The following is a 26036-nucleotide window of genomic DNA, read 5'->3' on the forward strand; positions in this document are numbered from 1 at the left end:
ACAGACCATGGACGACATGGCTCGAATGCTCGAGAGCTACGCTGGCGGTCTGCAGCAGTCGTTCGAGTCGGTATTCGAGCGCGTGGGGCAGAGCTTAACGCAGAGCGCGCAGGTGATGCGCATGATGAACGAAGTGATGGAGTCGGCGATGCTGCAGAGCCTCTCCATTTACTCGGGCTACGACGTCCATGACGGACTGGTAATTGAGGTGGTGAATCGCTCGCAGATCATGTTGGGGCAGACCAAGGTCAGTGCGCGGATGAACAACTCCGAGGACATTTTCTTCTCCACGACGCTCGAATCGCTTCCTGCGGGAGACCGAATCCGGCTGCAGGCGCCAATTCATGGCGTGGTGGGCCCCGTCGCGGGCTTCATTGAGCTGGAGTGCATCAGTCCCGGGACCCAGCAGCCACTCACGAAGCGCTCGACGTTCCGCGTGTTTTTCTTCCAGGAAGGCACATTCCGAGCATTGCGAAGGGAGGAGGAAGGGGGTTCCCCGGATCCATCAGAGGTGGCGATCACGTCGGACAGGTTCCTGTTGACTCGCGTGAGGGAGCTTCTGGATCTCAGTCCGATCCGAGGCATCCTGACTGACGACAAAGGCAGATATCGGTTTACTCCAGCGACCCCGAGTAGCGATGGCACAGTGTTCTATCTGTCGGTGAAGGAGGATGTTCCTGGTAGAGCTGCATTCCCGGTGACGGTGTCAGCGGCAGGAAGTGCCGCTACTATTGAAGCGCGTCGACGTCAATGCCAAGAGATTATGGACGAGATGGAGATAGAGAGCAAGAGCTCAGACGAGGATTATTAACTGAACTCGGAGGCCCTTTGAGCAACAGCAGAGTAATGATGCAAGAAAGCGAGGTATGATTCAAAAAGTAATTTGGTGTTGGGAATCTCTATGGCCACTAGGTCTCAGTGGCTCTTTTGATTAGCTAGTTCGCACTCCCTCCCTTTCATCGACTGCTATAGGTACAAGCACATTGCCTGCTTCCATGCAGTCAATCCTTCATTGTATGTAGTTTACGCCCACTGGCGCTTGGAGAGGTAGCCACGATCACTAAACCACTTGTGCAGCAAGAAGGACTGCGCGCCGTACATGGCACCCAGCACAAGCAGTTCGAACATGGTGTAGTACATGAGGCGCGACTTGCTACTCTCGAGCGCTTTAACGCGACAAGAAAAAAGCACACACAAAGATAACGGAACAAGTCGTTAGTCAGTGTTGCTAGTCTCTGTATCAACATACTCTGAAACATACTCTGAACGTGGCGGTGCACACGCGCACGGTAGTAGTCCTGCTCGTTGCGGATGAGATTCAGCAGCGTCTGCAATCGATCCAGCGACGTCTTCACACCGTTCATGTGCTCTGCCAGCCACAAGCAAAATAAACAAACGCAACCCCACACATAGATCAGTCCGGTGATCCAAACCTCCTCATTCCCGTTCACCTCCCCGGGCGCACCTTGGCGCGTCTGCGCGTCCAGCTTGTCCTCTTCGCCCAGATCCTCCTCGTTGGACAGGTCGAAGGACGTGTACCACTCGACCGTCTTCTGCCTGCTGTCGTGCATGTTGCTGAGGCAGAAGCGGTACCACCCGCCGCGGTGCTCGGACTCGAAGTTGAAGCCATTATGCTCGATGTTCTGGTTGGTCTCGTCGTGCTGGGTCTCCACAATGTGGTCGAAGAAGTTCCTGTCCACCGTCTCCTCCTCCGGGTACGAGGGGAACGGGCCGAAGGCCTTCAGTCGCACGTTGTAGTTCCCGGTCGAGTCCAGCACGCCGATCTTCATGTAGGCGGTGCGCTTGGTGCGCACGTACTCGTGGAAGCACTCCTCCGTGCGGCCGTCGAGCTTCACGATCATGGCGTCGGAGACCGCCACCACCACCGCCAGCGTCGCCGCCGCCACGCGCAGCAGCCGTCCGAGCGCCATCGTCGTCGTCGTCGTCAATGCAGGGTGCGTTCTGGTATGTCTGTCAGAGCGTGCACAATCGGACAATCGGCGCCCAAATTAGGATCCAGTGATGTCACGACTTATATTTACAGCCAGTGGCCGCGCGCCAAAAATACCACTCTCCTCCCCGAAACGAGTTCTGAAGTTACCTAAATTAAATGTAGTTTGGGTCCCTAGCCCCAATTGGAGATGTGGACGACTCGCCACCGCTTGTTGCGGGCTGTGACCGGCGCGCGCGACTTCCACGCCAGCAGCTTCGCCCCTGGTGCTTATCTGACGGACGCCTCGTTCGCGTCGCTGCCTATCAGCAAGAAGTCCAAGGATGTGTTGACGCGCGGAATGGGCTACGAGTTCCTGACCCACGTGCAGAAGGACACGCTGCCGCTGGTGCTGGACGGACGCGATGTGCTGGCCAAGGGCAAGACCGGCAACGGCAAGACCATCGCCTTCCTGCTGCCGACGCTGGAGCGGATGATCAGGAGCCCGCAGCCTAAGCACGGCAGGATCTCGGCGCTCGTGATCTCCCCCACGCGTGAGCTGGCCCAGCAGATCGCAGTGGAGTCCGTCAAGCTCACGGACGCCCACGGCCTGCGCACGGCCTGCTTCGTCGGCGGCAGCGCAGTGAACAAGGACGTGAAGGAGCTGATGCGACCGCATGGCATTGACGTGCTGGTGTCGACTCCGGGACGGCTGCAGGCTCACCTGGAGGACAACAGCGGACGCATCCAACAGAAGTTGGAGGACCTGCAAGTGCTCGTCCTGGACGAAGCGGACCGCCTGCTGGACATGGGTTTCCGCCCGGATATCATGCGGATCATCAGTCACTTGCCGAAGGAGCGGCAGACGCTGCTCTTCAGTGCGACGCTGCCGGCCGCCACGGGAGAGCTCAAGGACGTGGCACTGCGCGACGACTACGCCTTTGTTGACACGATTGAGGGCGATGACCAGCAGACCAACACCCAGGCAGTGCAGGAGTACCTTGTGTGCGACTTGCAAGATGTCATCCCTGCTGTCGAAGGTGTGCTCGAAGAGCACATGAAGCAATCGGAGTACAAGGTGATCGTGTTCCTGCCTACTGCAAGATCGGCCCAGTTCATGGCGCAGCTGTTCCAGGCTGCGGGCTTTCCTAACGTGTTGGAGATGCATTCGCGCAAGAGCCAATCTGCGCGAACCAAAGCCGCGGATGCCTTTCGCAAAGGTAAAAAGATGATCATGTTCTCATCCGATGTGTCGGCGCGTGGTGTCGACTATCCGGACGTGTCGCTTGTGCTACAGGTGGGTCTCACCGATCGCGACCAGTACATCCATCGCCTAGGACGTACTGCCCGCGCAGGGTTGGAAGGACGCGGCATTTTGGTGTTGGCCGATTTTGAGAAGGCGATGCTGGAGGATCTTGCCGACTTGCCGCTCTCAGAGCTGGAGCAACGCCCCCACCTAGACAAGCAAAACTACCGCACCACACGTGCCTTAGCAAACCTTCATCCCCGCAGTGATTTGGCTCTATCGGCAGAGAAGTCGTATGGCGCGTTCCTCGGGTTTTACAACTCGAACCTCAAGAAGATGAACATGTCCAAGACGGAACTTGTCGAGACAGGAGCACTCTACAGCCTGTTGATGGGATTGGAAAAGGTTCCAATGCTACCGAAAAAGACGTTGCGCGCGATGGGATTAATGGGCACCCCGGGCCTCACTGCCGCACCTAAGGCGGCTAAATCCACTGGGAACTCTAAGTCGAAAGGCCCAGGAGAACTGGCAAGGTTTGGCAGCGAAGGTGGCTACCAATCCATTCGCGGGAGAAAGACGCAAGGCGGAAACAGTGGAGGTAGCTTGTGGAGAACTTTTAGTGGTGACGAAAGCAAACCGTCCCGATCAAGTCCCAGCCGAGTCGCCTCACCAAGCAGGAAGCGTGAAGCCCGCAGCGACGAGCGCAAGCGATCCTCGAGCCGAGCAGCCAAGAGAAATTAGAGGGTATCTTCTGAGCATATAGATCCGAGGCGTAAGGCTGATAAATACGCAATCTCCACTCGCGTCAATTCGCAGGAACCTATGCAATGGACCGATATTCTGACCGACGTTGACGTTTTGCTACAAGCCACGTAGCTGAAGCACCAACGATGGCTCCAACGACTGCACCGAGACCCAGCTGAGTGAGTGAAACACTGCTCGATGCCGTTGCGCTGTCGCTTCCAGCAGACTGGTGAACCACAAGGCTAGCACTCACATTCTGGCGACTCTCAAACAGCTTAAGCTGCCTTTGCAACTCTGGGACGTGTGGCGGCACCAGCGTGTCACCAGGCCACTTGGAAAACTCACTAAGCCTGAGCCACCACTCAGGGTAACCAGGCATCTCCATTTCCTCGGGCGCTTCTCCTGTCGTGATGTACCCGTCGGTGAATTTACCCACAAGTTTCCAAGCAAACGCCCACCACTCTTTGACGACATATAACGCCAATCGATTCGACTGCTCCTGAAGATAAATGCGCGTCTCGGATGCTGTCAACGAGTCCGTGTGAGTGACATGGTGCTCCATTGCCTTCCGCTCAGCGATGCAAGCCTTTTGCAACTCAGCAATGCGGGCACGGATGTCTCTGCTGATAGCGTCAAAGCGTATCATGCTCCAGTTGTTCACGAAACTGAAGGCCCACCAGGCAGAACCGTGCGTAAATTCGCTCTCCTTGCCGAGGACGTACGCCGATGGCACTTCTTCCTGCGCGCACGAGAACGGCACGTATACCGAGGCATGCGGCGAGCTTTGTCCGTACCAGGCCACGCCCCCTACAGCATTGGGGAGGTGAGCTCGTGCTTGCAGCACAAAACTGTAGACGGTGCGATACATGGAAATTGGTCGTTCCCAGCCACCGACGACACCTTTTTCATCGCCTCCCCAACGCATAGGCATGCCAAACGGGCCTGCAGCAAGACCCTTGGTTAAGTCGTAAGGCGTGCCCTGAAAGTAGTCGCGCAACAAGCGCGTCACGTCCAAGACGTCAAGGCTCCGATCCGGCTCGACTGAGAACGGATAGGTAGGAAACTCTGGGTAGTGCCCAAGACGCGGGTCCAGCTGCAAGGACGGCGCCACAAGATCAAACACGCGCCAAATGCGACGGCCCATGTACAATGCTCGTACTGGATCCGGAGTCGGAACCGCGTAGGCGGCGGTGAAATCGAACGGGTTGCCTTGCTTCGGCTCCCACCAGCCCATTTCTTCAGCAAACGACAGCACATTTTCCGAGGCCATGAAGCGATCCGGGTCGTCCAGATCCATCTCGCGAATCACGAAGCCATTGGCCACCACCACCACATGGGTATCGAGCACGCGTTGTGCAGCCCACACCGCACTGGCATTCTGTGGACCGGTCAGCACGTGAAAGACCCACACTTCTCCGTAGCGGTCGGCGATCCCCAGCGTTTCCGCCGCGCTCACATACTCCGGGCTAGCCGGGTCACCGCTGTCTTCGCTGTAGAAGCCGTACTTGACAGCCAAGTCGCCCATGGTCTGTATAGCGCAGCGAGCCGAGTCGCAGCGCTCGAGCGCCACTTTCGTGAGCTCTCCGATGCCGAAGATGTTGTATCCGTGTGCGCCGGCGTCCGTCGGCCAGCCCGCCGTCCTGGCGCCGCTCGTGCTCTCTCCGATGCTGAGCTGCACCTCGTTCATGAAGCCGTAGTCCTGGTCGAAGTAGCCGTACGTGTGTGGTACCTGCGGGATTTCGCCTAGCGGCGTCATGAGCTGCTCGTGCTCGTTCTTGGGCTGGTACTCGGGTCCTCGCTGGGTTGTCACGAGGCGCGGGTAGCCTGGCTGCACATTGTACACGTGCCGCATGGCGCCTTCCTCGTGGTCCTGCGCTGGCACGCGCACCATGCGCAGGTCGGCGGCGCCGAACCCCGCGTCGTCCGTGTGCGCCACAAGCGTGGAACCGTCAACGGTCGCGTTGCGGCCAACGGCGATCATGGTGCAGGCCCTCGCCACGGGCAGCAGCGCACTTGCGAACAGCAGCAGTAGCTGCATCAGGACTTGGTGATGAGACTGCGCGAATTCTGCTTTGGCCGCGCCAGATCCCGCTGTGGCCCAGCAGGAGACGCAGGAGACGGCGATCGGTGGAAGCGAAACTTGAAGTGAAGCGATGTCTGGCGGCTTGTCGGCGGGATCCGGTATTTTTCAACGGTCAGACTGCGATAAGTACGATTTCGAATTCGATCCATGCGCACCAGTGTGAGCGTCGAGGGACCAGCTCGTCGGGAAGAGAGTTCACCTTCTTGGTGCCGATTAACACAGATAGTGTGCTTGCTCCAATCAGACCCGGCAGGGGCGACTTTGAGTTGGCCGAGAGCGGAGGCATGCCCCAGTTGTTGCAACCTCACCAATATGTCCCAAGGCGATATCGCAGTGTACACGTAGGACAAAACCACAGGCGACTGATGCCCTCGACCACGACTCAAAGCACCAGCATCAGGGTCACGTGACTTCCATCACGTTAGCGGACTTGCTCCGCTCCATGGGCTCTTGGACCTCGTATCTCGCTGCTTGTCAAAAACATCACACACCGAACTTGTTTAGTCGCTAGCTACGCTGGTGGTAAAGAGGACAGGAAAGCGGTAGCCGGAAGGGAAAAGTTGCAATAGTTGCTTCGATTTAAATAATTAGGTTGACTTCCATAAAATACAGACGATACACACTTAGGCCATGAGGCGGGGCCGGATAGGGCCGATGGCCGAGTACGGCATGGCGCTGGACAGCGACAGCTCGCGGATGGAGGGCAGCTTATAGCCGCTGATCACCTTACGGGCGGGGGAGAGCACGGGCAGGCTGAACACCGACCGCTGCATCAGCGGAGACATGACATGAGGTTGGAACTGCGGCTGAGAGGCCACAGCGGGCTCCAAGGCGGCGCCCGGACGCGGCAGAATGGGCTTGCACTTCTCAGAGGCTGCCAAATGGGCAGGAAACACAGCTGCGCGCTTGGCGGACTGCTCCTCCTCGGAAGAGGCTTTGCGTTTGCGCGACTTCTTGCTCTGGCGCTTGACCAGCGACATCTCGCTGTAGTTGTCACGCGTGAAGTGCTCGCGGCTGTAGGTGGGGAACTGGGCGCGGGCCTTGCTCCACTTGCGGAAGCCGAAGTAGTTGAGCTGGCGCTGGAAGCTCGAGAAGTTTTTGTTCTTGAAGTACTTGGGCAGGATCTGCGCGGTCATGGCCTCCTTGTCCAGGATCTGGAAGGCCAGGCCGTCTTCGGCCCAGCGGATGATCTTGGGGTTCTCGCGGCGCAGCATCTGGTGCAGGTGCAGCAGGAACGGGGCCACCCAGCCGCGCTTCGGGGCCTCCTCGGTCGAGGACGTGCTGCAGGAGCTGGAGCAGCTGGCCACCGATGTCGCTGGCGACGGCGGGCACTCGGGCGCCGCCTCGGGGGTGAGAAGGTCCTTGACGTTCATTGCTCGGAGCGGTTAAGAGACTTGCGCTCGACGGTGCGAAATCGATAATGAGACCGGCGGGCATCCGATCGCTGCGCGTTTCTGCCTGCAGGCCGGAAGCCCATAGTGAATCGCTATAGTTTTTCTTTTTTTGAATCTAGATTCGATTAATCCATAGTGTGCTGGAATTGTATACCTTACATCGTCAAGCGAATCTTGAGGGGGCTAGGGTCCCTTCGTGAGAAATTGGGACGGGTTGAACTGGCCCAGTTCAACTGGGCACAGTTCCTGCCGTCAGCGCTGGTAAGCAGCAGGACCTGCATCGGACCAAATGGGGCGGCCTTCGCTGCCCGCCGGCTGCATCTGAGCGAACCCGTCATGAACGAGATTGCCTTTTGATTTCAGTGACACAGCATCTCCTCAGCGCCAAATGCAGGCCGTCGGAATTGGGCCTCTTCTCTGCCGTTCGTTTTTGGCCCAATTTTAGCGCCAGTTGAGTCGGGGATGCTGTCGTTACACCTTTCCGCCCCAGATTCGGCCGTGTTCGGCGCTGCAAAGATTCATTTGCCACACAAAGCGCATGTACGAATGGCGTCAGCGAATCTCCCGATCGCAAGCGCAAGACTGCATGCTTCCGTTTCCTACGCAAATCGGGCCGGCAAAAAGGAATCCGCGCAAAATCCGGGCGGAAAAAGGGTAGAGCTCTCTTACTTTGTCACCTCAAGTGCTCAATTGTATCGAATATAAGAAGATGAAACAGATCCTAATACGAAACAACTTATATATTCACAACCGATTACAGAGGGTATATGCATTCGACAGCCAAATGTCAAAATTAGAGGGAATTTCGAGGCACCTTCAAGCGCCGCTATCTGCATCTCGCCAGCGCATCATGAAGATTCGCGTCCGCTTCCTGCTCGGTGTGTCCGCGTTGTCTGCGTCCAGAGCCCCCTACTCGGTAGGGAAGGCTACCGCTACTCGCTAACGCCGTTCTCCGACAGGCAACGCGTGCAGCTTCGTGTCGCTGATGCTGCTGCTGGCGGCGTGCAGCGGCCAGAAGTGGGCGCGCGACGCCGTCAACTCCGTCGACATCGGGCTCTGGTTCCTGACGGTGCGGCTATTATTACGGGAGGCTCTGAATCTCTCCAGCACCTGATTCTGGGTATCGTTTCGTGTCTGTTTCCAGGGTACGGGCGTGCGCTACAAGCTCATCAACGCCGGCGCCGCGGTCGACAGCACTGACGTCACGTCGGCGGCCCAGCCTGTCACGCTCTACAGCCGCTTCTGGTAAGAGGTTCCGTAGCGAAGCCCTGCGGTAGAAGACCCTGCTCCTGGTCGCGCGATCTGACGCTTGAGCGAGAAGCTCGCTCTCAGTTGTTGCCTCTAGCGATCCGTGGTGTCTGCAAGATGCCACGGCAACGAGGGCCTTCACCGTGCTGGCACTACTAGCCGCTATCGTCGGATTTATACTGAGCGTTATGGTGGCATTCGACATCAAGATCCCCACGTGGAATGGAGAAGGGAAGGAGACCACGTTGGTGACGCCCGTAGTGTGCTCACTGGTTGAAACCGTGGCGCTGATCCCCGCTGTGGCTCTGTGGCAGCGCATGGTGACGGGGTACAACGAGCAGTGTCGCCAAGAGATGAAGATCAATACCTTCACTTGCATCAAGACGGGGTCGACGTTTATCTTGGCTATTGCCGCTATTCCATTTGCCGCGGTGACGTACGTGTTGTGGCGGCTTTCGCACTCCTACTATGTAAGGTCCGCATTTCCAAACAAATGCTACAATTATGTTGAAATTCCTTGCATACTGTTCCGTGTGTGGTGCTAGGAAGCGAAAAGAGCTGGGAAAATTGCAGACGGGTTCACACTCGCAGCGAAAACAGGCAAGAGCTGATCGATTCCGTTTTGCGCTTTTCCTGTCCAATGCCTTGGTTCTTACCATTTTTGAAGACAACGTGGATGAAATTTTGTCGGGCATCGCCAACAAGATCGATATCGATGCAAACGGCTCCGACGGCAGAAACGCTCTCCACTGGGCATGCACGCTGCACCGCACCAGCATTTGCCATGTTTTGCTGAAAAAGGGAGCGTCTATCAGCAAGAAAGACGTAAGTACGCGCCGCAGGAAATTCATGCCAAGAGCTTGGTTGTGTGAAAATTCCACCTAACGGATGGTGCTTTGTCGTCGTGAATAGAGAGATGGATGGACACCACTGCATTGGGCCAGTCGTGTCGGTAACCTGGATAGTGTGCGTCTTCTTGCCAAGTACGGTGCCAACTTAAATGTTCAAGACCGGTGGGGAACGACTCCGTTGATGCTGACTGTAGTTGGGGAGAGCAAGATAGCTGCAGAAACGTTGATTGAGCTGGGTGCTTCTGTTGATGCACGAAATGTAGGTGATCGTCCTTATACTCTGCACTCTATTACCCGTGTTCTCCTCTCACCTGTACTTCGCTCACCTGCTATTGTGATTGTGGGTATTCGCTGAACAGGTATTCGGTCAGACACCACTAATGCTTTGCGCTGAAGGAGGAACACCTCTCCACCAGATAGGCATGGTGTTTTTGAACGCAGGCTCGAATCTCGCATTGCAAGACGTATGTACAAGGCAGACAATCTGTGCCATTCGACTGATGTGGCTAAAATTGTTCTGAGTGTGCTTTAGGCACAAGGCATGACTGCATTGCACTATGCGGCTGCCAACGGCAGTGTCAACCTCCTCATGAATATGCTCCAGCAGTGTGACTCTCAACTGGTAGAGAAGCCGAACAAGGTAAGCCCATGCGAAAACTTTCCTCGCTTACGTGACACCTTATTACTTGTTCCTGCGCCCTTGTAGTTTGGCGAGGCTCTTTCATACCTCGCTGTTCTTCACTCGCAACCGAAAATACTGGAACTGGTCAGAAATTGGCGAGAAGGGAATCCAATTGTTGCGTCCTACGAAGACGACGACGACGACGACGACGAAGTCGCCACCGGTGCGGACAGTGCTGATGATGACGACGGTAGTGACGATGATAGCGAGCAGTAATCGATAAGTGAAGCACGATAACAACAAAAGCTTTGGATCTATAAAGTTTGAGCTATCTCCTCTCTATTGGAGCTTCTCAAGAAGTAATTTAGTGCCCTTCTGCGTGTCGGCAAGCTTCTTCAGGTCTCCCATCGCAGGCTTGAGCGCCTTCTTGACAATCTTGGAAGCGTTCTTGGGACCGTTATCAGCCTCCAGGAACGAGAGCACCACGAAGGAACCACGGTTGCTGGATGCCCACTGCGGCAACTGTTCTTCGACAGCAGTTAGCAGAGACTCCGCCATTGACGTTTCCTTGATCAGGCGGCGCAGAGCAAAGTGGCCATTGGCGTCACTGTGAAGAGGTTCCTCTTCCTCCTCACTGGGCTCTGCCAGCACAGCAGCAGCCACGCTTTCTGCCAAGTCTGTGCTCTCGCTTCTCTTCACGACCTCAACAATCACATCACGTCCCTCCTTCGAACGCATCAGGGCAGCAGCATTCTCGATGCACATCTCCTCCAGCTTCGGCTGCAGGCCCTTCAGCAGCTCCTCGCGACGAGCATCCGGGTCCTTCTTGTAGTTCACCACCATGACGGTCGGGTCCTCCGGCGACGGCAGCATAGGAGGTTCTAGCAGCGTAAGGTCGTCCTGCGAAAGGTACTTCTTGTTGAGTGGGCTGTACAGCTGCAGCAGAACCTTCCGTCCGCTAGGGTGCATAGCAATCGAAAAGAGGTGGTCGTTCAGCTCGGCCAGGATGGACTTCTGCACGAGAACGGAGTCATCCACCACATCCAGAATGCGCATGATCACGAGGTAGCCGCTGGGGTGGTTGCACGCGTCCAGCACCTTGTCCTTGAGCGTCTTGATAATACGCTTGCGGTCCTTAGCAGCACCGAGCGAAATGCACGTGTTGACAACACGAGCACCATTGCGCGTGGCCAGCAGCGCCAGCGATGCGTCGCGTACGTTGGCCACCATCTGCATCACGTCGTCGTGGTCCGCGTTGCACATGTACTCCCACAGCAGGGACTGCACGAAGGCCAGACCAAGGAGCTGCTTGTCCACCATGCGGTTCAAGATGGTGCTAAGGTGTTTGAGCACCTCGGCCTTCTTGTCCGGGTGCGCAGCAATGATGTCGGCGAGGTTGCGCTTGCTCTCCGACTGAAAGTAGGCGAACTCGCGGCCGTAGAACTCGAGCTTGAGCGCCGTGAGCTGCGACGGCTTGAGGTACTCCTGCGCGTACTCAAGCACGTTGGCCGCGATGTTGTGCGTGCCCACCTGCACGACGTGGCCCGTGAGGCACTTGACGATGGCGGCGCGGTCGTCCACGCTGCCGTAGCGGATCATCTTCTGCACGAGGAAGCAGCCGTACTGCATCTTGGCCAGCTCGACCAGGTGCTCCTTCATCTCGAGCACGATCTGCGAGCGGTGCTCGGGCTTGCCGTGCTGCATGAGCGACTGGATGACGCGCGAGGCGTCGTGCTTGGCGGCCACGTCGTAGATCTTGCCCTTGACGAGCGAGTAGAGCTCCTCCACGAGCGTGGTGCGCTTCTGCTTGTCCACGTCGCGCTCGCGGATGACGTTCCAGATCTGCTTGGCGCGCGTCACCATCTCGTAGTGCGGGCGCTGCATCTTGCGCTGCTTCTTGGCCAGCTTCTGGTCCATGAACGACTTCTTGCCGTCCTCGCCGTGGGCGGCGGGGCGCTTCTTGGCGTTGAAGCCGCCCTTGCCGCCGCCACTGTAGCTCTTGCCCTTGGCCTCCGACGTCTTCGCCTGCACCGCCATGTCTCTCGAGTGTCCGTTAGTTGACGTTGACCCTGCTGCAGACCTACTGAGCTCGAGACATAGGGACCAGTCAAAACCGCGGCCACTCAAACTAACATGGTGTGCGACACACGAAAACACTAATAACTGTCATGAGCCTATGATCAGGAATAGTGTATCTTGAAGCGGCGCGGCGCTTCAATGGCACTATGGTCACTGTGTAAGATTGGGAGCAGAGCGCGGGGCGGAGATGGCCTTGTTCTACGACTATAACGTGGCGGTGCCTGCGAACCTGCGGCAGGTGTGCTCCGTGTGGGGGGAGCTGGACCCCGTGCTCGCGGTGGCGCTGGAGAACCGGGAGGTCCACTTCTTCACGGATGAGGTACAGTACCTGTCGGCTGTGTTGTGGTGCCGTTGTCGCTGGTAGGCTGATAATGCGTCGTGGTTACAATTTGGCCGATGCAGGGTGAGAAGCAGCAAGGACTGGAGAACTACTCGCGCAGCGCCGACGTCGTCACGATGGCCTGGCAGCCTCGTGGCGGGGCGCTCGCTGTCGGTTGGAGCGACGGTATGCGCTGATTGCTGGGTGATAGCAAGAGTGACATGATGTCGGACCTTATGCTCACTTTACTGGTCTCGTGCCAGGAATGGTATCGTTGTGGGTGTTCAAGGAGCAGTCGGCGCGCGAGGTGAACTCGCCGCATACGAGTCGCGTGTGCCTGCTCAAGTGGGCACCTGCAGGCAACCGCCTCATGTCTGCAGACGAAAACGGCGTGTTTGCCGTGTGGAAAGTGGACAGTCGCTGCCAGCTTACACTCAGCACACAGTACGCACGCCAGGGAAGCTTCACTCACTGTGTTTTCGCCACTCTTCCAGCTGCGTCGAGGGACAATGCAAAGAGGTAGTTACATCCCCCACTTGTACTCTTGGCCGTCTTTATTGCTCATGCTGTCGTTTGACTGTGTTGCGTAGCGATCACTTTTCTCAGCACGCGTGCCCACAGTTCTTTTTCGGTGGTGAAGTAGGGTCTGTGCATCGTGCTGACGACTTGGGGCACATCACGGACGTTCAGGTCCTGAATCACGCTATCGATTCTATGATGTTTTATGAGGAGCAAAGTCGCCTGATTGTTATCACACGAGCAGTGCAGCTCTTCGTTTACCAAGTTGGAGCGACGGACGGTACTGTGAAGCTAACCACGAAGGTCAAACTGAGCCTAGCGGGGGAAGGATCACTGTTGGAAACCAAGTGGGCTGGTCCTGGACTACTGGCCATCGCGTCTGGTGAGGCGATTGTACGATTTTGGAACATTCGCACAGAAGAAAACAGTGTTTTGAGTCTGCCGAAGTCAAGTGGACTGAACTACAACGTAAACAACTTAAGTTTTTCCCCGCGGAGACGTGTACTCGTGGCTGGTACGGCACAAGGGGCGGTTTTCTTCTGGCGCGCCACTTCCTTCGTTGACAGCACCGAGGGTAATGGAGAAACAGCTACAGTGTCGTATCGATGGGACCTACTCTTCACTGCAGAAGTTGGACGCGCGGTAACTCGCATCGGATGGAGCAATGCGCATCCAGCGCTGTATGCCAACACCGTTGAGGGCGTGGTCATCCTTCACGAAGGTAACATGCAGCGTGCACTCTGTGGTGATACAGCTGTGATTCAAGTGCGACCCAAAACACTCTCTATTGAGAAGTTTCAAGATGGAGTGCAGTCCGGTGTGACGATCACACAGGCAACGCTAGAGGCATCGCTGCGAATCAAGGGCGTATCTCATGATGGATCTACACTTGTCGCGTGGAACGGATCGAAGGCAGAAGTGTATGAGTTGAAGGATGGTGATACTAAAATTACGAACCAGTTCAAGTGTTTTTCAAGTGCGATGGTACTTCGCGGCGAATCTATCTATCGAGCAAACGGGAATCATGTTGAAATCTGTAATCTTGCTGGAGTCGTGAAAAATTCGATCTCGTTCACGGAGGCTGAGGGTCGACCAGCCATGCTGTCTCTTCAGAACAAGTTTCTTGCTGTGGGCACAGATCGCGGCCTTTTGCGTGTCTTTGATGTGTCCCGCCGTGATCCAAAGGCGCTGGGAAGTATGGGTAATCTCCCCGAAGCTTATGGCGAGGAGACTAGGACTGCTGTGATGCGATCCATTTGTGTTAACTCGGACGGCACTCGAATCTGTATCTTGGCTGATCGCGTTGAAGGCGCGTTGCGAATGCGCGAGCCATTGAGCAAACTCTTTTTGTTCCAAACAGATCTCAACATTTATCAGCAGTTCGATTTCGGTGCATCTCGCTACCCAAACTCGGTATTCTTCGATCCTCAAGAACCCCGGTTGCTTATTTGTGAGACTGCCAAAACGGGTAACGATATATCTACACTGGGGACAGGTGGTGGGGCCGCTGGTAGTCGTCGTGACTTAGGTCCCGATGACGGCTTAGGAGCTGGTGGTGTCAGTGGCTCGCGAGGTAGCTTGGTGTCGGACAAAGAGGTTACCATTATTTTTGCGTCAAATGAGCACGGTCTTCTCATGCAGGATAGCTTCGACCTGGACCTGAAGTATACGGCATTGCTGGGCATTCAGGTACCCCGTGTGTACTTTGTGGCAAAGGTTGATAACGGTTCTTCCGACGATGCCACTACGGTAGTGCACGTTGGTCGGACGAAGGCCAACAACCCCGTCTCGAAAACCCCAATGGTTTACGACACAGCTAGTTACCTACGCACACAGATTATGCGTGACTTCACTGGGCTGGATAAGGTTAATAACGAGGCGAAGCAAGCTCTCATCGACTTCTGCTATTTTATGACAGTCGGAAATATGGATGAAGCGTACCGTTCAGTCAAGCTCATCGAGAACCCATCGGTTTGGGAGAACATGGCTCGCATGTGCGTGAAGACGAAGCGATTGGATGTGGCTGAGGTGTGCCTCGGAAACATGGGTCATGCTCGAGGTGCAGCTGCCGTACAGGAGGCCAAGAAAGAACCCGAACTAGAAGTGGCGATTGCTATGGTCGCTATTCAACTAGGATTACGCGACGATGCAGCCCGGCTTTACCGTGAATGTGGCCGCTACGACCTTCTCAACAAACTGTACCAAGCTAGTGGTTACTGGAAGAAAGCTGTTGATGTTGCGTCCAAACGCGACCGAATCCACCTGAAAACCACATATCACGCACTGGCACGACACTATGAGGAAATGGGCGACCTCAAGGAGGCAATGGAGGCCTACGAGGATGCCGGTACCCACCAAAAAGATATCCCTCGTATGCTGTTCAAGCTGGGGAAGATCGACTTGCTTCAGAAGTATGTGGCTACCTCGAACAACCGTGACTTGCTGATTTGGTGGGCACAGTTTCAGGAGAGTCAGGGCCAATTTGATGGAGCAGTGGAAAGTTACCAACGCGCGAAGGATTATTTGTCAATCGTACGGGTGTTGTGCTTCAAGAAGGACTTTCAAGCTGCTGCCAAAGTGGCACAGACAAGTGGTAATCGAGCCGCGGCGTATCATTTGGCGAGGCAGTTTGAAGCACATAACGAGATTTCGAACGCTATCCACTTCTTCGCTAGTGGTGGTTGCTACAACCATGCAATTCGTTTAGCTAAAGAACATCGCATGGATGCCGACCTCATGGGCTTCGCGCTTATGAGCAAGCCAAACGATATGCTCGATTGTGCGGCATACTTTGAAGAGCAACGTGAAATGGAGAAAGCCGTTCAACTTTATCACAAAGGAGGCAACGTGGCCAAGGCACTGGACTTGTGCTTTCAGGCACAACTATTTGAGGAGCTGCATCACCTCACGGACGAACTCGGTGGCTCTGGTAACACTTCGCCTGCTATCCTGAAGAAGTGCGCCGACTTTTTCATTGCCAATGGCCAGTATGCTAAGGCGGTGCACCTGTGCTTGATCGGAAACCGTGTAACGGAGGCACTAGATGTGTGCATGCAACACGACGTGAAGGTCACGGAGGAAATGGCGGAGAAGATGACCCCACCGAAGGGTGACGACACAACCTTGCCTGCAGACAAGAAGAGGCGCACCGAGCTACTTCTGAAGCTGGCCAAATGCTGCAAGCAGCAAGGCTCGTACCACCTGGCAACGAAGAAATACACCCAGGCTGGTAACAAACTCAAGGCCATGAAGTGTTTGCTTAAGTCAGGTGACACCGAGAAGGTTGTCTTTTTCGCCAACGTGTCACGCAATGCCCAAATCTTCGTTCTAGCAGCCAACTACCTGCAGAATCTGGATTGGCGCAAGGACACAGAGATCATGAAGAATATTGTCGGGTTCTACACCAAGGCACGTGCATTTGAGCAACTTGCAGCCTTTTACGCTGGCTGCGCGCAGGTTGAGATCGAGGAGTATCGTGATTACGAGAAGGCAATTTCCGCTTTGCAAGAAGCCGTACAAGTCGTGTCCAAGTCTCGCGCTGACGGCAAGGACGCCCTGCTGAAGCGGTATGAAAAGCGTATACTGCTGGTCGAACAGTTTGTCATCGCTCGTCAGCAGGTGAAACACAACCCGAAGGAGATGATGGATATCGTCATAAAATTGTTGGAGGAGCCTGGTATTGAGGAGGCCATCCGTGTGGGTGACGCGTACGCTATGCTGACGGAAGCGTACTATGAGGAAGGCGAGCTGAACAAGAGCTTGGAGACTATGGAGGAGATGAAGCGTAGAGGACTCACACTCAAGACGTACGTGGACCCACGTGTTGTGGAGGCCGTACAAGCCAAGCTAGGCGTTACTCTGGGGGATGATAGACGCCGTAGACCGTCACCTAGCGATTACAAACAATCTGCCCCCTCCAGCCGCCCTAGCTCGCGTGAAGCCAAATCAAGCCGCCCAAGCTCCCGCGAAGCCCATTCAAGCCGTCCAGGCTCTCGCGAAGCTCAAAATCGTCCAGGTTCACGCGAGGTTGCTATGAGCCGTCCAAATTCACGCGAGGACAAAATGGTGCGCCCCGACGACGAAGAGGTTGAGGACGAGATGGAAGAAGACATCGCAGAGGACGAATAGCAGCACATTACGTATCCTATTACAAAGGAAATTCGGTATGCACACTTGCGTATGAAACACGGATCACAATAGTTCTTTTCATTAGCTTCGCATCTAATGCCGAGTTCGTTTGTCTTCAGTCTACACGTTGCAAAAAGACTCGTGTAGAAACTGAAAAGGTGACCCGACGCCCAAATGCTTCTGGGCCAGAGATCGCGAGGATCATGCCCAGCACTTCACTGCCGGATAAAACTAGCCCACCACGGAGCAGCCAACAGCTACCAACCGCTCTGAACAATGAAGTCGGTGCGTCGAGTATACCTTCGGCCACCACAGATGCGTGGGGTGACAGCGAGAGTGCTGCCTGCCAAAACCCTGCGGCTATTCACGACGACTTGCTCAGTGCCATGACGCCGTACCTGACTTGCCAGCGATGCAACTGCGTGACGTTCATCGACGTACAGCGAGTTCGACGCAAGGCAGACCAACTGGCTGCCTCCACGAAGCCACTCAACGATACAGGCGAAAGCGAAGACACTACGCTCCTGTATGAGCAAGTGCCAAAGTGTCCAGGGTGCGGAAGCACGCGATATCTGCGTGCAGGGGTCGTGAGCTTTCAAGAACAGATTGAAGAGGAGCGCAATGCCATCAAAGATTTCGAACGTCGACGCGTCCCGGCCACTGCTCTATTGCAACGTATTGCGCGCGGATTCCTCGGACGCCTGGAATTCCGCCGTCGGCTCGTGGAGCGCGAACGGTATCTACGAAAGATCAATCGAGCCGCTACAAGAATTCAAACTCGAGTGCGAGGCATGCAGGCACGAAGACGAACTATCATCGAGCGATGCCTGCAGATAATCCGGTTTATGGCACCACAAATTCTTAGCTACGCGCTGACTGCTCGCCCCAACGAGCCGCCGGTCTTCTGGTACACAAACACTGCCGAGCTTGGGGTCTTCTACTGGAATTACAGAGAGTACGTGCGCAGATCGGGTGGCAGACCTACCCTGATCAAGGTTGAGAACAATGTGCTGGAAATCACGAAGCGTGTACTACGCCGCGAATACGCTCTGGTCAGCCGCATCCAGGCGCGGTGGCGCGGGCTGACAACGCGGATGGTTTTTCGCGAGTTCAAGCGACAGAAAGGATGGCTAAAGGGTATTCGTCAGTCTCCGGCCGTGAAGATCCAGCGCTTGGTCCGCGGTGATGCCAGTCGCCGCCGCTGCAGAGCCTTGCAAGTGACGATCAAGTACCCAACTCAGCGCGAGGCTTACCGTCGCGAAATGGCAGCCCGCGAGCAGCAGGCGAAGGCTTTAGCATTCCGCGAACGGCTGGTGGCAAAATACAAGCAGCAGTTCCAGATCAAGCGCACCACGCGCATGATCGTGCAGCAGGCCACGCTGCCCAAGAAGTACGGGGCCGATGCCATCGACGAGGAAGAAGATGACGACAATGTAGGACCTGAGACGACCTCGCACGTGCACCACTCGCTTAGAAGTACCGACAGCAATAGCGCTGGAAAAGAGGCACGAGACCGAGTCGACTTTAGTAGGACCAGCAATCGAAACCAGAACGCCGTCCGCTTTGCTGAGATAAAGCGGCAACTCGAGGGCAAACGTGGTCGACTGCGCGGGCCCAAGTTCCACATCCTCAAAGCCCAAATGTTCGCCCCGGTTACTGCAAGCAGTGAGTCCCCTCAGTTCTCCGTGGATGAACGAGCTTGACCAGGAACAAGTTGACATTCCTGTCTAATTGAACATGAAATTCTATAAATTACGTAATTTATTCTAGGAGCAATACACCGGTAACATATAATATTCATGGAAGATATAATGGTTTAGATAAGTCACTGTACTTTATCAATATGGCTTTCCTATAAAACCTCTCTAACATGTTGAAGTAGTATGATTTCGTTTGATCAGGTATTTATTGTTTGAAAAGTTAGGATTCTCTTTGCTCTCACTGAGAGAAACAAATGTCAGAGAACTCGGCACTGTCAAATCCGGAGTACGGTAGGTGGTGCTGGTCGTCAGCTGGTCATTCACATTCAAATTTGCGCCCGACCACCACAAGACCAGGACCGAGTATGAGCATCTCGACAGGCGCTGCGGAGTGCGCGGTGGTGGCCTTCGGCTGCAACGACGACGGGCAGCTGGGCACGAGCGCCAAGCGGCGACCGACGCTGGGCATCGACGACGTGTCGGCCTCCAACTTCCCCAAGCAGCTCGGCGGGCTGCTGGGCGAGGAGATCGTGGCCGTGTCGTGCGGATCGCGCCACACGATGGCGCTCACGGCCGCCGGCGTCGTGTACGCGTGGGGCTGGGGATCGGTGCGTACCTCGCAGTCTCTTGCTCTTGCGCTTTGCACGGGCCCAGCGCCTTGCTCACCTGCTTGCTGGATGTGCTTTATATGCAGATGGGACAACTGGGCCACGGAGACCTCAAGAGCATCAATGAGCCACAGAAGATCGCCTTCTTCGAGCAGGAAGGACTCAAGGTGGACTACATCTCGTGCGGAGGCTGCCATTCAGCCGCTGTGACCAGCGACGGAACGCTGTACATGTGGGGCGAGACCCACTGGGGCCAGCTGGGGCTGCCGAAGGAGTTCGAGGCTGCGCACGAGTCGCTGCCAGTTAAGTGCCCACTGCTCGAGGGTGTCGACAATGAATCCATTGTGAAGATTAGCTGTGGCGGCACGCACACGGCTGCGCTCACCAACTTGGGGCGTGTCTACGTCTGGGGCCGCGGTGACAGTGGCCAGCTGGGCATTGGGTCGGCGTGGCTGAAGGACACGGAGGACGAGGGTCTCCTGGGAGTGAGTCGCCCGCATCTGCTGGAAGGATTCAATGGCGAGAAGGTCGTCCAGGTTGCCTGCGGTGCATTCCACTCGGCTGCTGTTACCGAGCAGGGCCACGTCTACATTTGGGGAAAGGAGGACTACGGCATGCTCGGTGTTGGCCAGACGTCGGACCAGCAGACGCCGAAGCGCGTCGAGTTTTTCGATGATATCCCGGCGCTGTAAGTTGTCTGGCTGGCGGGTGGTGTTCAGGTGCTAGTGTTCGTTGTTAACGGGTTACGGTTCGTGCAGGCGGGTGTCGTGCGGAGGCTGGCACACGGTGGTGGTGGCCAAGTCAGGAGACTGCTACGCGTTTGGGCGAGGCGAGTATGGACGACTCGGTCTGGGTGACACCAAGAGTCGTACGCGACCACACTTGGTACGAGTTGATTTATGGCTGAACAACAGGATAAAGTCTGCTGACACCTCGAGCTTGTCTACTCCACAGGTGAAAGCGCTGAAGGGACAGACAGTGATTCAGGCTGCATGCGGTGGTTCTCACACTTTGTTTGTCACGAGCGACGGTATCGCTTACGTCGCAGGGCGTCCTGAGTACGTAACTGCAGCGTACCCGTTGCCATTGAGCTACAATGTCGAGTTGTAAGAGCTGACTTGTGTATTTATTGTCTTGTTTGTAGCCACGGACGCTTGGGTCTGACGGACATGAAGCCGCTATCAGTGCCAACGCGCCTGGAGCTCGGTCCAATTCCTGTTCGCCAGGTTTCTGCTGGTGGCGCGCACTCGGTGGCTTTGATTCACAGCTCGCGCCCGATCTTCTCGCCCATGATCTCGCCTCTCCCTACCAACAAGCCCGTTCCGCTCAGCGAACTATGATGGAGTTGCCACCACCGTGCAGTGACCAGCTAACGGCAGAAGGATGATCTTAGACAGGAACGGCCTACATAGACAAATGTACAGCAAGTTGCAGTTTTTCAAAGTTGATAGACGTATCCATACGTATTTCCAAGATATTACATTCTACATCCTGGAACACATCCATTTAACGTACGCGGTATCCAATCAAATATACGTTCTCACAATCTTCGTTAGCCCATCAAAACTTCAGTTCCGATCCGGCAAGACCTCGCGCCATGAGCGAGGACGCCGCGTCCTCGTCGTCCAGCGCTCGCTCGCACGGCCACAGCCGCTCTCCTGGCTGGCCCTCCATGCACTCTGCCGAGCGAGGACCCCGCCGTAGCGTCCTGCGCACCACGGAGAAGTCCGTCGTCTTCCGCGTGCGCACAGAGGAAAAACTGTCCGGTGGGAGGGGGAGGCGGGCGACCAGCAGCTCCACGCAGACGCTGCGCTTGGCACACAGCGGAGCCTCAGGCGAGATGGGCGACATGGACGTCCACGAGACGCTGGCGGAGCTCTACAGTGAGGCGGAGCGCAAGAAGCAGTGGCTGGCGAGAGAGGAGGAGACGTTCCAACGAGGCCAGGAGCGACTCAGCAGTCTGCGACGAGAGCACGACGAGCTGTTGGACATGTTGAAGCAGTGCAAGCAACGCAGCAAGGAGCGCGTTCGTATCCAGAATATGCTGCGCGGGCCCCAGGCGGGCGGCGGGGGCTATGGCAGCGACGACGGAAGCAGTGCGAGCGGAAGCAGCAGTGACAGCGATCGCAGCAGCCACCGACGCCACAGCAGCAGTCGCCACCACCATCGCCGTCGATCACGGAAAGATGGGACCAGGAAGGAGCGCAAGAGGCTGCGGCGCTTCCAGAGCGACGTGTCGCTGCGGTTCCAACTGCTCCAGTCCGAGTGCCGCCGCACCGACCTGCAGGTGGAGAAGGCGATGGCGGAATTGCGTCGCGAGTACGCCGACTCGTGCCTGTTCGGCAACTCGTTGAACTTCTAGGCAGCAGAGCCGCCAATTCTTCCTCCCAGCCAAGCAGGGTGGTGGCGCCGTCCATTCTCCCTTAAATATTAGCAATAAGACCCTTCAACGTGAATTTCCGTTTCAAAACTCGTTTCTAGATTTTCTCATCCAATCACATCGCTTCCCTCTCAAAAAACCGTTCTGCTCTTCAAACCCAAACGCCGTTCGACTACGGCGAGCAGCTATCGATGTGGGCCTCCGAGGCCGGGCTCAATGACGACGACCCACGCGAGATCCAGCGTCGACGAGAAGCCTACGCTCGCGAGCTAGACCACCAGATCGCATTGCGCCGCGCGCGCCAGCACCAGGAGCAGATGGAGCGCGAGGAACTCGAGCGCAAGCTGGCTCCGAGCGAGCGCTCGCCGTCCAAGTGGCTGGTGGAGGGCGGCCACCTGGACATGCCGGCGGCCTCCCAGTCGCCCTGGAAGTTCACGCAGAGCGTGGACCTCCATGACGAGCAGCGGCAGGACCGCGGCGCTGCGACGGGCGAGACGAACGGCGTGTCGTCGTCCCACCCGCGCTTCCGCGTCACAGACGAGAGCGAAACCAGCCAGCGACTGCGCGAGCGCGCGCAGCAGATGCAGTGGAAGAGGATGCTGGACGAACAGGTGCAGGAGAAGGCGAGGCTGAAGGAACAACAGGAGGAGGAGCGGAGGCGCGGCGAAGAAGACGCGGCTCGGGAGGAGATGCGCTACCTGCGCGAGCAGCAGCTTCGGGCGCAGAGACGGTTGGGGAAGTTTTCCCCTGCGATGAACGCTGAGTTCAATGAGAACACGACGGAGTCGAACTCCCCGTACCATGCACTACCGTCTCCGCCGGAAGTGGCAGGGAACAGGCAGAGGAATGACTTCCAACAGGTGACGAGTAGCCGCCACAATTTTGCATTCAACAGCGACGGCCGGGACGACGATGACAACTACTATCAGAGAGAGCGTCAGTATGGTAATCCCGTAGCCGCTGAAGCTTTGCTCCCCCCACCTGCCCCAGCGCGGATTCAGATACCACAAGGAAATCCACAAACTGCGAGGGATGATAGTCGCGACACGTTTGATCGCAGCACAGTAAACGGCATTGTGGGACGGCAGCTATACTCCCAGAACAACGACACACAAGAATCGCGCCAGCAGTTGGAACAGCAAAGCCGTATCATCGATGAGTACCGCTCGCTGCTGGCGGAAATTCGACGCGAACGCGAGGAATTGCGCCGAGAGCGAGACGATGTGCGGCGGGAAAAGGAGGAGTTACGTGTGCAGCGCGCACTGTTGCAGTTAGAAAACGAGAAGATGGCCAGTCTTGTTGACGCACAGCGGGCTTTGAACGAACAACATCACGCGGATCTCCAGACTCAGCAGGTCCAGCAAGCACAGCAGCTAGCGCAGCAACAAGCTCAGCAGCAACAGTATCAAGCTATCTCTCTCCAGCATCGACTGTCACCAGCTCAATCTGTGGGATTTGATGTGAATAACGCGCCCAATAGTTCGGCACCTCCGGATCACTCTGAAGATGTTCCTGAATCACAGCCGTACTCTCGACTGAACCAGATTCGCCAGACTCTCGGTGATTTAAGCATCCATGACCCCCCTCATCCTGCAGTGCAAGGGCGTCGTAGAAAGCCACCGAGTCCGATGTCGATGGCAGATTTTTCAGCGCCCACCCCCAACAAGCGAATGACTATTACTGCTATGGACTCGCCGCGCTTCCAACGCCTATCTCGCTACCGGCCAATCCCTGCAATTCCATCTCACGACGAAAGCGTCCTCAACCAGTCTTTGGTTGGCGAAAGCGTCTTCGTCCCGTTGAGTCCCAAGTCACAGAACCAAGACAATAATGGACCACCACCGCGCACCACTGTCTCACCAACCTCCGCGGATAGGCGAAGCGACACCCGTACGAATCCTATGCGGAGTAGCCGTGTCATCAAAAGCAGAGGGTTCTATGACTTCGAGCAAGAGCTGAAGAGCGACGACAAGTTGGAATCATTCGCAAGCGGCAGCATCCGGGACAGCTTCGGGTCCGATCTCGGCAGTAGCTTGTACGGGGACGACGACGGCACAAGCGACGGCGAAGACGAGCTGTTCGAACACGACGATAACGATCATAGCAACGACTCGCATCCAGCAGCTAGTAGCGGTCTCTTCCAGGTTCAGGTTCTTGTGTAAAACATCGAGTTTTCGTAGCTATACATACTTTCCAGCTGTAAGTTGAAGTGTGTTGCGCGCGTCACAGATTTTCAACTTACGTGGCACACACCATTTCATATTTGATTGGCGCTTAATTTCGCCCATATTGCTCGAGCAGCGACCAGAGTCGACGATGGCGTTCCAGTTCCCCGTGGCGAGCGGCAAGAAGAAGAAAGTGCAGGTGTTCGAGTGCCCCACCGAGTCATGGAAGGAGCGCAAGCCCCGCGCCGCCAAGGTTTGTGCTCGGATTCCGCTGATTCGCTCGCTTTCCGACTGCTTCGTGTGCTTGACACACAGTCTGTGCGTCTGTGACCAGAACAAAGCCAAGGACGATGAGTCGGAGATGACGCTGCGCCAGGAGATCCGCAAGGAGTTCGACGACACCTTCGACTCGGTGCTGGAGTTTGGTGCGTGACTGTCGTTGAGCTGCTGCTGAGGTTTCGGTGGTGTGGAGCTGTCTCGACGAGGGACTGATGGTAGTTTCTGTTGACTTGACGGCTGGCAGCTACTTCGAACTTGAAGGGCAAGGAGAAGAAGGCGCACGAGGCCAAAAAGATCGAGGCGCTTGGTGGCAAAGCTGCTAAGAGCCGCAGTGTGCCGTACAAGGTACTGATCGGCATGAAAACCAAGGGCGCCGCCAAGAAGCAGCGCCGTGAGGAACTGGTACGCCAATCGGTGTATTTGCGAAAGGGTTGTACTTCGCTCATTTTGCTGACGGAATTGGTGGTGTTATTGTTACCGTGGTGTTTGAAATAATAGATGAAGGAGGCGGATGTGGTGACGGGGAAGCGGAAGGCCAGCGGCACGTCGAGGGACCAGCAGAAGCGGAAGAAGGTCGACTACGGCGTGCAGGCTACCAAGGGACGGTTCAAGGGCGGCGTGCTGGATGTGCGCGGTCTGTAATGTATTGTACACGTAGTAACCAGGCACTGCCTGGGCCTCTAGACCAACATCGAAACGCTCGATAGTTCTCAGTAAATCCCCTATCGATTGTCATTAGACCACATGGACACAGGATTAGAGCGCCATGTAGCTGCAGGTTGCCACTGGTAACTTGCCAGCAATGCGAGTTGTGCCTTGGATTCCTCCGTTTCCTCCAACACCGGTACCGTGTACCACTCTAACTGACAAGCGAATCTTTTTTCGAGGCATTTTGGATCACGATGTCGGACAACAAGACGCGCTTCAGTGAGGACTTCTCTTTTGCCCCTAGCGATTTCGCTTACAGCCATTTGGACGATCGACTACTCACGCCTACCTGATTGATCGCAGCCTTTTCGTTTTTTGATGCGGCGCACACGGACGGCTACATCGCCCCTGCTAAAGGATCCGAGAAGGACTTGAATCGCAGTGACAACCAAGTGGCCTCTCGCGGCTTCTTCTCGGACGACGAGGAAGACGAGTACGCCCGGCAAAAAAATACTATTGCAATTAGTACATACACTCTAATCGTTAACCTGCGCTCAGAGACATTGTGGCCAAGCTCCACCATTGGAAGCAAACCAACGACACGAAGCCCAACCAACCGCAAAATCGCCGTGAACTGCGCGACTTATTTGCCGAGCCTGTGAAGAAAGAGGTGGGATGCAGCCGTAGGTGGACACAAGTGGTGGAAACTGAGGATCTTTGTTGGGTTTTATGGTGCCAGGACCCCCACCCTGAGTCGGACAATTCCGTTCCTACAGCGGGCGACGATATCCAGCTGAACCGACTTCTGTAAGCCTACGTGCCCGGAGCACACCTATTTATCCTACTGCTCACGTATGCGATCGTGACATTATGCAGGGATGACTATATGCTGGGTGAAAAGGGAGACCGAATCATGCAGCAAATGGAGGAACTAGCGATGGACGACAAGCCACTGCCTGAGCGAGATACAAAATCTCACCCGAAAGACCATTCTCGGGACGACAAGAAGTCAGAACCATCGCTCGATCTGGACGCCATGCTTTCGATGGAGGACTTCGAGAAGTACATCGCTGAAAACTAAATACGCTAATAT

At 56.0% G+C, this 26036-nt stretch overlaps 15 protein-coding genes across 17 annotated transcripts; 11 read left to right on the top strand and 4 right to left on the bottom strand.

Moving 5' to 3' along the window:
• Window positions 1–7: 7 nt before the first annotated feature.
• Window positions 8–811, top strand: IUM83_00442 (uncharacterized protein; the record flags this gene model as incomplete). The annotated part of the gene is made up of 1 exon (XM_067924214.1): window positions 8–811. The coding sequence occupies one exon, from the start codon at window positions 8–10 to the stop codon at window positions 809–811; it is 804 nt and encodes a 267-aa protein (XP_067789271.1).
• A 212-nt stretch (window positions 812–1023) lies between these two features.
• IUM83_00443 (transmembrane emp24 domain-containing protein 2-like) lies at window positions 1024–1931 on the bottom strand (the record flags this gene model as incomplete). Its single annotated transcript, XM_067924215.1, has 3 exons — window positions 1024–1166; window positions 1262–1369; window positions 1466–1931. 3 exons carry the CDS (start codon window positions 1929–1931, stop codon window positions 1024–1026), a joined length of 717 nt encoding a protein of 238 aa, XP_067789272.1.
• A 210-nt stretch (window positions 1932–2141) lies between these two features.
• Window positions 2142–3917, top strand: IUM83_00444 (DEAD-box ATP-dependent RNA helicase 25; the record flags this gene model as incomplete). Its single annotated transcript, XM_067924216.1, has 1 exon — window positions 2142–3917. One exon carries the CDS (start codon window positions 2142–2144, stop codon window positions 3915–3917), a length of 1776 nt encoding a protein of 591 aa, XP_067789277.1.
• A 79-nt stretch (window positions 3918–3996) lies between these two features.
• On the bottom strand, window positions 3997–5901 carry IUM83_00445 (putative peptidase; the record flags this gene model as incomplete). The annotated part of the gene is made up of 1 exon (XM_067924217.1): window positions 3997–5901. The coding sequence occupies one exon, from the start codon at window positions 5899–5901 to the stop codon at window positions 3997–3999; it is 1905 nt and encodes a 634-aa protein (XP_067789278.1).
• A 725-nt stretch (window positions 5902–6626) lies between these two features.
• On the bottom strand, window positions 6627–7376 carry IUM83_00446 (HSF-type DNA-binding protein; the record flags this gene model as incomplete). Its single annotated transcript, XM_067924218.1, has 1 exon — window positions 6627–7376. One exon carries the CDS (start codon window positions 7374–7376, stop codon window positions 6627–6629), a length of 750 nt encoding a protein of 249 aa, XP_067789275.1.
• Window positions 7377–8247: 871 nt separating this feature from the next.
• On the top strand, window positions 8248–8969 carry IUM83_00447 (Serine/threonine-protein phosphatase 6 regulatory ankyrin repeat subunit A; the record flags this gene model as incomplete). Its single annotated transcript, XM_067924219.1, has 5 exons — window positions 8248–8275; window positions 8357–8466; window positions 8542–8642; window positions 8719–8889; window positions 8960–8969. 5 exons carry the CDS (start codon window positions 8248–8250, stop codon window positions 8967–8969), a joined length of 420 nt encoding a protein of 139 aa, XP_067789276.1.
• Window positions 8970–8998: 29 nt separating this feature from the next.
• IUM83_00448 (Serine/threonine-protein phosphatase 6 regulatory ankyrin repeat subunit A) lies at window positions 8999–10394 on the top strand (the record flags this gene model as incomplete). 3 transcript variants are annotated; one of them, XM_067924221.1, is made up of 7 exons in its annotated part: window positions 8999–9115; window positions 9191–9245; window positions 9313–9470; window positions 9558–9755; window positions 9856–9960; window positions 10029–10136; window positions 10203–10394. In XM_067924221.1, the coding sequence occupies 7 exons, from the start codon at window positions 8999–9001 to the stop codon at window positions 10392–10394; spliced, it is 933 nt and encodes a 310-aa protein (XP_067789267.1). The 3 variants fall into 3 exon arrangements, with proteins under 3 accessions (XP_067789267.1, XP_067789269.1, XP_067789268.1); XM_067924220.1 differs by having other exon boundaries at window positions 10029–10118; XM_067924222.1 differs by having other exon boundaries at window positions 9019–9081.
• Window positions 10395–10457: 63 nt separating this feature from the next.
• On the bottom strand, window positions 10458–12155 carry IUM83_00449 (putative peptidase; the record flags this gene model as incomplete). The annotated part of the gene is made up of 1 exon (XM_067924223.1): window positions 10458–12155. The coding sequence occupies one exon, from the start codon at window positions 12153–12155 to the stop codon at window positions 10458–10460; it is 1698 nt and encodes a 565-aa protein (XP_067789270.1).
• A 229-nt stretch (window positions 12156–12384) lies between these two features.
• Window positions 12385–17163, top strand: IUM83_00450 (Intraflagellar transport protein; the record flags this gene model as incomplete). Its single annotated transcript, XM_067924224.1, has 4 exons — window positions 12385–12516; window positions 12600–12702; window positions 12780–13035; window positions 13107–17163. The coding sequence occupies 4 exons, from the start codon at window positions 12385–12387 to the stop codon at window positions 17161–17163; spliced, it is 4548 nt and encodes a 1515-aa protein (XP_067788689.1).
• Window positions 17164–17549: 386 nt separating this feature from the next.
• Window positions 17550–18866, top strand: IUM83_00451 (uncharacterized protein; the record flags this gene model as incomplete). The annotated part of the gene is made up of 1 exon (XM_067924225.1): window positions 17550–18866. One exon carries the CDS (start codon window positions 17550–17552, stop codon window positions 18864–18866), a length of 1317 nt encoding a protein of 438 aa, XP_067788688.1.
• Window positions 18867–19228: 362 nt separating this feature from the next.
• On the top strand, window positions 19229–20811 carry IUM83_00452 (regulator of chromosome condensation (RCC1)-like protein; the record flags this gene model as incomplete). The annotated part of the gene is made up of 5 exons (XM_067924226.1): window positions 19229–19471; window positions 19558–20159; window positions 20230–20356; window positions 20426–20529; window positions 20616–20811. 5 exons carry the CDS (start codon window positions 19229–19231, stop codon window positions 20809–20811), a joined length of 1272 nt encoding a protein of 423 aa, XP_067788691.1.
• Window positions 20812–21068: 257 nt separating this feature from the next.
• On the top strand, window positions 21069–21833 carry IUM83_00453 (uncharacterized protein; the record flags this gene model as incomplete). The annotated part of the gene is made up of 1 exon (XM_067924227.1): window positions 21069–21833. The coding sequence occupies one exon, from the start codon at window positions 21069–21071 to the stop codon at window positions 21831–21833; it is 765 nt and encodes a 254-aa protein (XP_067788690.1).
• A 209-nt stretch (window positions 21834–22042) lies between these two features.
• IUM83_00454 (Endonuclease III protein 1) lies at window positions 22043–24013 on the top strand (the record flags this gene model as incomplete). The annotated part of the gene is made up of 1 exon (XM_067924228.1): window positions 22043–24013. One exon carries the CDS (start codon window positions 22043–22045, stop codon window positions 24011–24013), a length of 1971 nt encoding a protein of 656 aa, XP_067788685.1.
• Window positions 24014–24167: 154 nt separating this feature from the next.
• IUM83_00455 (Endonuclease III protein 1) lies at window positions 24168–24937 on the top strand (the record flags this gene model as incomplete). Its single annotated transcript, XM_067924229.1, has 4 exons — window positions 24168–24269; window positions 24351–24441; window positions 24540–24697; window positions 24794–24937. The coding sequence occupies 4 exons, from the start codon at window positions 24168–24170 to the stop codon at window positions 24935–24937; spliced, it is 495 nt and encodes a 164-aa protein (XP_067788684.1).
• Window positions 24938–25197: 260 nt separating this feature from the next.
• IUM83_00456 (uncharacterized protein) lies at window positions 25198–26024 on the top strand (the record flags this gene model as incomplete). The annotated part of the gene is made up of 5 exons (XM_067924230.1): window positions 25198–25222; window positions 25307–25436; window positions 25502–25613; window positions 25683–25750; window positions 25820–26024. The coding sequence occupies 5 exons, from the start codon at window positions 25198–25200 to the stop codon at window positions 26022–26024; spliced, it is 540 nt and encodes a 179-aa protein (XP_067788687.1).
• Between the last annotated feature and the right edge of the window lie 12 nt (window positions 26025–26036).

This window comes from Phytophthora cinnamomi (assembly GCF_018691715.1).
Source record: "Phytophthora cinnamomi strain GKB4 chromosome Unknown Contig53, whole genome shotgun sequence".
Taxonomy (NCBI): domain Eukaryota; phylum Oomycota; class Peronosporomycetes; order Peronosporales; family Peronosporaceae; genus Phytophthora; species Phytophthora cinnamomi.